Genomic DNA, 10064 nt, shown 5'->3' with positions numbered 1-10064 from the left:
CAATGATGAGCTAATACTGATCAGTCGACCAGAGGATACATCTAGTCACTTTTAAGGATCAAACTTCACCCAAAATGATAAATGATGGAAAGCTTTATGATTTGATGATTTATGATGCTTAAAAATTTATGTAGCTTATTTTAAATAAAAGTATGATTTTTAAAGCATGTGCTTGTATATGTATTATATGCTACTCATGTTTAGAACGTGACGAGTCATTAGACTCACTAGATTTAAATGTTGCAGGTGAGGATGAGATTGAGGGAGACACTGACGCTTGAGTGAATCAAGTCCGGCAGTACACTCCCGATGGCCATTATTTTCCGTATTAGCTTGATAGTTAAAGTTTAAAGATTTTGTTAATGATTTAAATATAGATTTCATGCTTTATTTTGAGGTTAGTTTGATCATGTTAAATGTCGATATAGATTTTTTGGTTAATTAATGAGTTATGGATTTTTTTTATGCACTTGAGATTTCAAATGTTAAATTATTTTGGATGGCGGAATGTTAAGTTAATTTACATGGCATGTTTCGGGGGTAAAAAAATTTTAGTAGGATTTTAAAGTTTAAAAGTAGTGGATGTTTCACCGGAACTATTTTTAAGAACTTATTACTTTGAATCATTACTAATGATTCTCATGTGTTCCTCTTTTCTCTTGATGTTTAATCTTTGTTAGCTCTTCTTATAAATATTACGAAGTATTGGAATAACTCGTGTAAATATTGAATCCCTAACATATGTTCGGATCCATAATTTTTTAGAAAATCTTATCTTCAAACATTTAATTACATAGTAATACTAACATTTTATGTTTGATTTAAATCGAATATGTTACAATTTCTGGTCCAGTAAAATAAATAATAATTGTAATAGTATTTTTACATTTTCACATGGTTAAGGAGTTTAAACAAAGTTTTTAGTGTATATGGAGTAAATAACGACTTGTGTTTTGATTTGAGGATTTATCTCCAACTTATCCGACTAAAAATATATGAATATTAAATATTAAGAAAATTAAGCTATATGTATTAAATTAAAAAATTGCATATCTAAATTATTTGAATGAATAATGTCATATATACTTTCAATTTTTGACTTACTCTTTTATGAATTTATTTAAAAAGTTCATTATTATATATGATATTATCATGTATCTCAATATGTTAAATTCTTAAAAATATTTTTTGAAAATAAAAGTGATACAGATTTTTAAAATTTATCTTGTTCACATTACACAAAATATAACAAAAAAGTTTAAAAAGACATTATAAATTATTTAAATTTTTAATGTTCAACTCACCATATTTTAAAATCATGGCTACGAGGCCCATGAGGCTTTTGCCCAGGTCAGGATTTGAGGTGCTCAAAAAGTTGTTATATGCTAGGCTAGTTATTTGCATCTCGCTCAAATTTTTTTAAAAAATAAAATAAAATAAAATTGTGGCCCTTGCTTAACTATTTTAAACCAATAACATATGAGCTTTAAGTTTTTAACATTGCTATAACTTTTTAGATGTAACCCATCATTTTCAATATTAGTTATTTTCTTGATTCCACTTATTAGAAGAAATAATAAAAGTAATGTGATAATTAAAAATATTTTTTTATGATAATATGATAGATGCATTTTCCAAATTTTCGTTATCAACTCCATCGTTTTATTTGTATCCATCGATATCTTATTCTTCAGTTTTCTCGTCAAGATTGATCTCTTCTTCATTTACAAGATTATTTCGAGATGAATTTTTTTTTTTTTGGTTAAAATAGACGATGATGCTCCTTTTTAAGTAGATATATGTCGAGATCGAAAGTCGTATGCACCATCACCAACCCCGGCATCTTGTGCTACATCAATTCTTAATTGAAAAGTGAAAGTAACATAAAATGAAATTATTATCTACATTAGCGTTGCAACTTGCATCATCTGTTACAACTTGAATCACATTTTTTTCTCCAATGCGAATCACAAAGTTAGAAAGTAACTCAAACATGTTGTGACTCTTGTGAGAATAAACAAAACATCAACTGATTTAATAAACACACTTGAACCATATATTGGTCGTTTCCTTTGCATTTTAAAATGAAGATCATCTGAATCATCATTTCTTCCGAATCAACAATTTCATCAAAATCAAGAATATCAACCATTTGATTCTTCACATTAGTCTTTTTTTTTCATGAACTCTTTACTTTCTTATTTGTAATGCTCCGAACATTTCAAATAAACCTTCACGTTTCTATTGTCCCTTATAAATGTAGCATGTGTCGACTATTTGTTATTTTACCACAAAACAACATATAATATTTGGATTTTTAGGATTCTAAAGTGTTACATAATTGCAAGCAATATAATTTCGATTTGAATTAATAGTTGTATTTGACATGGTTAAAACAACTGAAAATCAATAACAACTACCTGTTAAATGGAAAAAAAAAACTTATTTTCTTTCAGACATTCATAAAATTAAGGATTTATCAATTTTGGGCCGCAAAAAGAAGAGGAATACACCAGAGAAGGTGAAGCAGAGCGGGCGACGAGGCAGAGATGAGACACCGAGAGGCGAAGGCAGTGAGTAAAGCGACAACATTATGATGGTTTAGGGGCATGATATTTTTTTTATGCAAACTAAAATCGTACTCTGAGAACGAGATTTTAATTTTCCAGAAACTTAAAAAAAAGGTTGTGCGGCTTCTATGAAGCGCTCGCTTCTTACCGGCCTTGTGCCTCGAGTCGCCTGGAGCTTAAGCGACTGAGGCGAGCGCTTTTAACAACTAAGGTGTATACACAATAGATACAGAAAGAGCCAGTTAGTTTGGAACTATAAGAATTAATTTCCCAATCAAATATTCTACAAGATAAATGTGGAATCTTAACTAATGTTGATACAGTGATTTAAAATATAAAAATCTTACTTTTATCATCCTAAGAAAATAAAATAAAGGAGACGGGATTTACATTTACGAAACCAAGGTATAAGATTGGGTTACTAGTGAGTTTCATCAAGAACACTCGCTTTAGGAGCAAGGAGTTTTGTCAAGGGGATTTCCCTTGAGACTTGTCGTCGTGTTTTGGGATCAGATTCCAATTTCCGAAAGATGAGTGTGGGATCACCTTGAGAAGTCGACTGACTTGATTATCAAATCTGCGTTCTGCTTCAACTCCATTATAAGCTCCGCATTAGGACGATCGTTATAATCAATCTGCAATTTGAATTAGTCTTGAAAAAATAACCAAAACAAGACACCAGTCTGGAATCCACAGATGAGAGATGAGAGGTAACTTACCCGCCATTTCGCAACATCAGGAGGCTTTCCTTCATCGTAAGAAAAAGACAGAATTAGATGATTTCTATATCTATAATTAATACAGGATTACCATGATTAATACTCAATAAGAATATACCTGTTGATATATGTCTTTTTAAGACCCGTTTCATTGCCTTTTCGATGTCAACATCAATGAACCTGGGAAAAGATTCACAAGATTTTATGTGTTCATAGCATTTCTTGGTAATCTTAGCTCTTTATTCACGAATAATAGGACCTTGAAATAAGTATGATAACCGATTCATTCTCATAACAAGCAAACAACTTGTTTTTTAGCAGTCAGCACCGCACAATGCAAATTTTTTGCGTAAAAGTTAGTTTAAGAATCAATTGCTGCGTTTTTCCCCATCAGCATAGAAAACAGATTGACCAACAAGTTAGTGCATTTAACTGGACTAATCCTGAAAAGAAAATATATAGGATAAAAGTTTTACCACTTCTCATCAAATATACATGAGATATCCCTCCAGACACCCTCATCTAAAAGCAAATAATTCCCTTCGACTATCACTATCTTGTGCCTGCATATGAAGAAAAATAGCGTATGAGTGGCAGTATCGAGCACTGTGCAACAGATGAAGTACAAAGGATGCATCCTCGCTTTTAGGTTTTAATATATGTGTACATGCAAGAACATAAATCACGTGAACACATGTACTACAGTCTATCCTTGGTGAAAGACGATGCAACATTCACATATGCCATTAGGGAAATGGTTTGCTCTTATCTTTTCCTGCTTCTCTTATTTGGATTTTTTCTTATTTCATATATTATGAGCTAATAATGTCTTGATACAGCGATAAATACTGTAACAACCAAATATCCTTTAATTGGACCTAGTAAAAAACTTATAATTCATGCAACCAACTAACGAGGAACATGGAATGAAAATAGGAACACTCATGCGCATTTACTAGCATCTAACTTCTTAGTGTAATTTAACCAGTTAATGAAATCTTTGAACCAAGTAAAACAAATGGACGTCACAATCACTGATAACAACCAGAATAAATGATTGGGAGCAATTTAGTGATAGCTCCACAAGAACAAATGATCCAAGCAAAAGAATTACGCCATGTTCATAACACCTTCTACACTAATAATTTACACCCTACAAGTGTAATTTGGTTCAATTCCATAAAAATTTGACCTCCCTCATCTCATATTTATCGACCCATTAGAAATATGAAACATGTGGGTATGTGTGAAAATATATAACCTTCATCAGCACTTGAATAAGTTTATCCCAAAACTTCGTGTACACATTTGATCCATCATGTAAATTATAAGTCAACTTACTGAAGGTTCACAAAAATGTCATCTTCAACAGGATCACCCACTCCATGGTCAAAAGATGGTGCATACACAGATCCCTGGAGGGAAGAACGAGTGCAACATGAGGGTGGATACACATACATTTCATATGAACAATGGTAGCAGAAAATACAACATGAAGGAAGGATGAGATTTTATGTTTATAATATACAACAAATCTCCATAAATGCATCACACTGAGATAACAATCCAGTCCAGCAAAAAAAGCCAACCAGGACATAATATTGATTAACTAAATGACTGGACCGCAGATAATTTAATACAAATCACCTCATTTTTCAGCTTTGTTAGGCATCTTAAAAGTCGTTCAGGGTCAAATGTCCAAGGAGCTGAATCACCAGAAAAAATATCAAAATAGTGAATGCATGAAAGCTAAAACAAGTGCTGCAGGAAAAAGAGCCTCACATCCCCTTCTTGCATGAGCTTCCTCTGGATCCTAACAAGAAAGAACAAATGACTGTAATCAGAACGGTCACGATTTTTGTTATAAAACAAAGTATTACTCCTACTACTAGCGAAAAACCATTCAAGAGAATGATACAAGTAAATGTAAGAAGTGGCAAATACGTGGAAAATAACTATTTAACCTTCATTGCATCGAGCTGATGACGGTAAAGGTGAAATCCATCCATAGGAAGCACGATAGCAACTTGTGGAGACTCAACTTGAGAACCAAAGTATGATGATTTTTGGGGCCACAACTCATTGACATAGCGAACTACCTCGGATGCAAGAGTACTCTTTCCTGAACCAGGTGGGCCACACAGACCAATAATATGCCTGCAAGTTAATACTAATTATTCCTTTTGTAGTTTTGTTTAAAACAAGAATAACTTTTTAGATCAGGTGATTGGTCATTTCATTTTTTTTTTGAGAACCAACTTTCAAGATAAGGTGATTGGGCGTACTTAAGAACAAGGATTACTCTATATTAACAGGTAAAAATATACATGCAATCGGTAAATACTGATACTGTTTTTCTTCCTTCATCGAATTGTGTGAAGTGCTAGTGCGCTCTTTCCCAGACAAGAGAGATTGCCTCAGTTCAAAAGAAGAAAAAGAGTGGGAAGATTCCATCATCAGATGCTTTCTGACATTAGGCTCGCCAACATACAAATGTAACAAAATATCAACTTGTTTGAGGTTGAAAAAAAACATTTTCCAAAGAAAGAATCTCTAACTCACTTAAAATTGGGATTTGATTCAGCTGCTGCAGTCAGAACAAGACGTTCTGCCAAGATTTTACATCTCTCATCCATGCATCTGATGGAAATGAACAAATTCCAGGTAAATGAAAGGAAAGTATAGAAAAAGAGTCCAGTGTATGCCGCCGATAAAAAAGTAACAGAATTCATGGCATACCCTGAGTCTATGACTGGAACTTCCTTCAGATGACAACGTAAAACCTGGTCAAATCAATTTTTAAAAAAAAACAACAGAAAAGGACCTCAGGAAATGTTAAAGTTTTAAACATCTATGATTTCTAATTTAACATAAAATTAGAAGGTGTCACTCTATATTTGATTTATAACTTGAATGGGATCTAGAAACCCAAAAAAAAGAAAAGAAAACCTGAGGATTATTTTGCTTCCAAGTTAGAATTCCCGTCTCACCCACTAACGGCCTGAAGTCTCTCGCCACTGGATAAAACCGAATCTGTTTCCAAGGGGGAAACCATGCCTTTTTCAGCAGCAGTTCCTCTACATTCACCACAAACGGAAGAATAAAAAAATCAATCTTCGTGTACCATGAAAATTGTATGTAAAATAAGACTACCAACTACATTTTGAAAAAAGTACACTACCACAGAGAAATGTCTGGGAGTAACTGATACATACACAATTGCAAATTTAATAACATGCAAAAATACATTGGATATGAATTGTTCTTTATCATTCCCAGTAACAAGAAGAAACTAGCAATCTCTTGTTAGTGAATAATCGCCATACAAGTACCAAGCTCATCCAACAGTGCAATCATCGTAATTTAGATTAAATTCTCCGATGAAGATAAATCCCAGATATCAATTAGAAATAAAATCAGCACAAACTCATCCTCCATAGCCCTAATCAGCAACGCAAGATTGAATTCCGTCAAACCCCAACGAAATCCTAACTAAGTTGAAAATGCAGTAAATAAGGGCAGCACCTGATGCACAGTGCCGAAGAGACCCGCACCCCCTTGCAGACGATAGAACCTCCATGATCGATCTGCACACAATACGTATTTTACTGTTTAACCAATTAATTTGAACTAATCGACTAAAATTTTATGAAATCAACAAAATTGATATACAAAATTGTATTATATCATCCCATACATTTGGTAAGTAAATACATGATTAATTATTACTGGGCTATGAAGAATCTGGGAAACTGTATCTGGAGTCTCCCACATCGATATTCGGTGAAATAAAAGCGAGAGGCTTTACTATAAGAGCTGCGGTGTCAGTGCATACCTTTTCCGATGATACACACGGTCATAAATTACTATTTTAGGACAAAATTGCTGTCTGTGCTTTTGAGCGTCGTCCTTGCGTGCTACTGAAGCATAAGCATTGGCCCTGCGCACCCGACCAAATCAATTTAATAATTAGTTGATGATTATAATTAAATGTTTGATCAGGTTTTTAAATCTTTCCGGACTCCATACTGATTAAGCTTGATTGAATCTCCTTAAGTTACTATCACAAATCATTAATTTACTTCCACAAATGAAGGCGCCCTCTTTTCTATTGGTCATAAAACTCAATTAACAAGAGTTGGATCAAAGCATTGTGTGTGTCAAAAAATGCACTGATTCCACGCATTTTAAGGATCATGGCATATGAAAAAATTTGAAATAAGATCCTCAACTCTCACACATTTTAAGGAATTATTGCCTATATTTATGACAAAAACTTGTGTGAGAGGGTCTCACGAGTCGTATTTTGTGAGACAATAACTTATTTGGGTCATCTATGAAAAAATATTATTTTTTATGTTAAGAGTATTATATTTTATTGTGAATATCAGTAGGGTTGACTCATCTCACAGATAAAGATTCCTGAGATCCTCTCACAAGAAACCTAATCATATTTATGTTAGAGTAGATGCCCTGCAAGCCAACGGTTGGCTAGAGATTTTATTGACTCAGTTGTAATAAACAATCTTTATTTTAATATAATTTAACTTTTCATGGTCTTGTTATACTTTATCTATATACCCATGCAAACAGCATAGATAAAGTCCTTGATTATGCTTTAATACAAATGAATCGTAATTCGATGTTGAAACTCATTTGTAAACACTGCATATTCTAAATCCGTTCCTAGTCGATTCAGCCGCCTAAAACAGGTATAAAGGCCGCTTGAGCTCGAGACTAGCATCTGTGATGTGGTAAGGGCATAAAGATGTCCAAACATGCAGATGGGTAGTCATATGATGATTATACCGAACAACCCTCCCTCGGACTTTCCAAGTGGTTATCATCCATCGAGAGGATAAGTCCGTGGTTATGATTGTACACCATTAGTCCTTACGACCCGGGACAACACTGAGGCTCTATATGTTAGGGTTGTACTTTGACTCGTTTACCGGCTCCAGGAGAGTAATCAGGTGGCGAGGTTGGGTACAGTTGCGACACATATAGGAGCCAGTGCATTGTAGTCGGGGATTCACCGCTCACCTGCGGGTGTGGATATCCTGTGTGATCTGATGAAATAATAGTGCATAGAATCTCTGGCCAGAGTATTACATGTACGTTATAGAAGGAGTTCTCAAATAGTACACGCGATGTCACTATTGTAGTTATCACATAGTTATCGAATTAATATGCAACCCTCGATGAACCAATGGTTGCAGATTCGATCGAGATATATGAGATGAAGAGACCGTACTGTACGTTAATCATAATCGACTGGTTCTTGCAGGCACTATCAGTGATAACTAGGGGAACATGGGGCGATGCTACTAGACGCTCTTACCATGATCCGATGGGTGCAATCAGAAATGAGTTCTGACATTCTTGATCAAGGTGTTGATGAAAAGAATGGGGCTAACTAGGGTAAGCCCGAATAAAGGATAATGTCCTGAATCACAAAGAGTTGTGAACCCACGGCTAGCTGTATCCCTGAACTATTGAGGGTCACACAAGTACTAGATTGTTTGTTCCCGTTGAGAGAATAAATTCAAAAAATTGAATTTATATTATATAGTAAATTCAGGTAGTTGAATTTATAAAATTTGAGAATTTAATTTATTAAACTCAAATGTTGAGTTTATTAAATATTAAATTTTGGAGGTGATAAAAATTCAAAGAGTTGAATTTATAATTTAAATAATAAATTCAAATGTTGAATTTATAATGTATTTAATTTATTAAGCTCAAAAATTGAGTTGATTAATTAATAAATTAAATATAGTGGATAATATGTTTAATGGGCTTGTAGGGGTACAAGTCCAACATATTAAATAATTAAAGTTTTAATGGACTTTGATTAAATTAATTAAACTAGTTGGACTAGCCTAATTAATTAAATCAAGCACATTAATGTTAATTATGTAATTAGGGTTTAAGTTAATTATAAATAATACATTAAAGTCAAAAACCCTAGCCCCACCTACCTCAATTTTCCAGAGACCCACTTCCAAAAGGAGAAAATCGGCCACTCCCTCTTTTGAAGGAAAATTTGAGCCATCTCTCGATTAATTTCTCTCCTACGCAAAACTTCTTCCAAATTTTCTAGTTCAATTTGGAAGAGGATCAAACGATTCAGTCGTGGACCTAATTAGAAGGAAAGAAATGAGTTCATTGAAGAAAGTTCGTTGGGATTCATCAAGAGCTAGATCTGTTATACCGGATCAGTTGGTGTCCAGTGATTTATTCACCAAAGGTATAACTTTTAAACTCCCTATGAATGTTTTATTAAAATCATACGAGCGCCCAAAGAAAAAAAAACATATTTTGATTGTCAAAATAAAATAAAAATTTTAAACTTCCGCTGCGTTTGGGCGCGTAGAAAACCGAGATCCAACAGTGGTATCAGAGCCAGGTTTTTCTAAATTGTATGGTTTTGATATTGAATAATTTATTTCTAACCACACAAGAAAATTTTTCAAAAAATTTAGCACCAAGAAAATTTATTTTTTCCAGATTTTCGAAATTTTAAAAAAAAATTTAAATCTGCCCGGAACTCTTCCGGGCAGCGCGTAGGCGACGGACGCCTGCGCGCACTGCTCGCGCGCAGGCGTCCGACGCCTGCGCGTACCGCGCTAGCGCAGGCGTCGGACTCCTGCACGCCCCGCGCCGACGCCTGCGCGCGGCGTCGGCGCGCCTGTGCGCGTTCTGCGCGCACAGGGCCGTTGCCGCTGCCCGAAACGTTCGGGCAGCGGGCGGGCGGCTGCCCGGGAACGTCTCG

The 10064-nt window shown here is 34.5% G+C and overlaps 1 protein-coding gene across 8 annotated transcripts; it reads right to left on the bottom strand.

The window, feature by feature from the left end:
* Nucleotides 1-2812: 2812 nt before the first annotated feature.
* Nucleotides 2813-7221, bottom strand: LOC140841368 (putative uridine kinase C227.14). 8 transcript variants are annotated; one of them, XM_073208730.1, is made up of 13 exons: nt 7125-7221; nt 6815-6876; nt 6239-6366; nt 6029-6072; nt 5852-5929; nt 5254-5446; nt 5072-5102; nt 4937-4995; nt 4631-4704; nt 3766-3852; nt 3408-3469; nt 3290-3318; nt 2813-3205 (listed from the first exon to the last, which is right to left on the bottom strand). In XM_073208730.1, the coding sequence occupies exons 2-13, from the start codon at nt 6867-6869 to the stop codon at nt 3113-3115; spliced, it is 933 nt and encodes a 310-aa protein (XP_073064831.1). In that variant the 5' UTR covers nt 6870-6876; nt 7125-7221; the 3' UTR covers nt 2813-3112. The 8 variants fall into 8 exon arrangements, with proteins under 8 accessions (XP_073064831.1, XP_073064826.1, XP_073064825.1 ...); XM_073208725.1 differs by lacking the exon at nt 7125-7221 and adding an exon at nt 7098-7112; XM_073208724.1 differs by lacking the exon at nt 7125-7221 and adding an exon at nt 7019-7106.
* Nucleotides 7222-10064: the final 2843 nt, after the last annotated feature.

This window comes from Primulina eburnea, chromosome 9 (genome assembly GCF_022965805.1).
Source record: "Primulina eburnea isolate SZY01 chromosome 9, ASM2296580v1, whole genome shotgun sequence".
In the NCBI taxonomy this organism is placed as follows: domain Eukaryota; kingdom Viridiplantae; phylum Streptophyta; class Magnoliopsida; order Lamiales; family Gesneriaceae; genus Primulina; species Primulina eburnea.
Note: the sequence above shows the minus strand (reverse complement) of the source record. Positions and strands in the feature narration are given on the sequence as shown.

Excerpts from the sequence above, each read along its gene's own strand:
- LOC140841368 (XM_073208722.1), bottom strand. The coding sequence starts at position 7,063 with ATGTGGGAGACTCCAGATACAGTTTCCCAGATTCTTCATAGCCCAGTA. Across the intron at positions 6,073-6,238 it reads GGAAGCAAAATAATCCTCAG|GTTTTACGTTGTCATCTGAA; the intron begins GTTTTCTTTTCT and ends TGATTTGACCAG. Across the intron at positions 4,996-5,071 it reads AGCTCATGCAAGAAGGGGAT|CTCCTTGGACATTTGACCCT; the intron begins GTGAGGCTCTTT and ends CTGGTGATTCAG.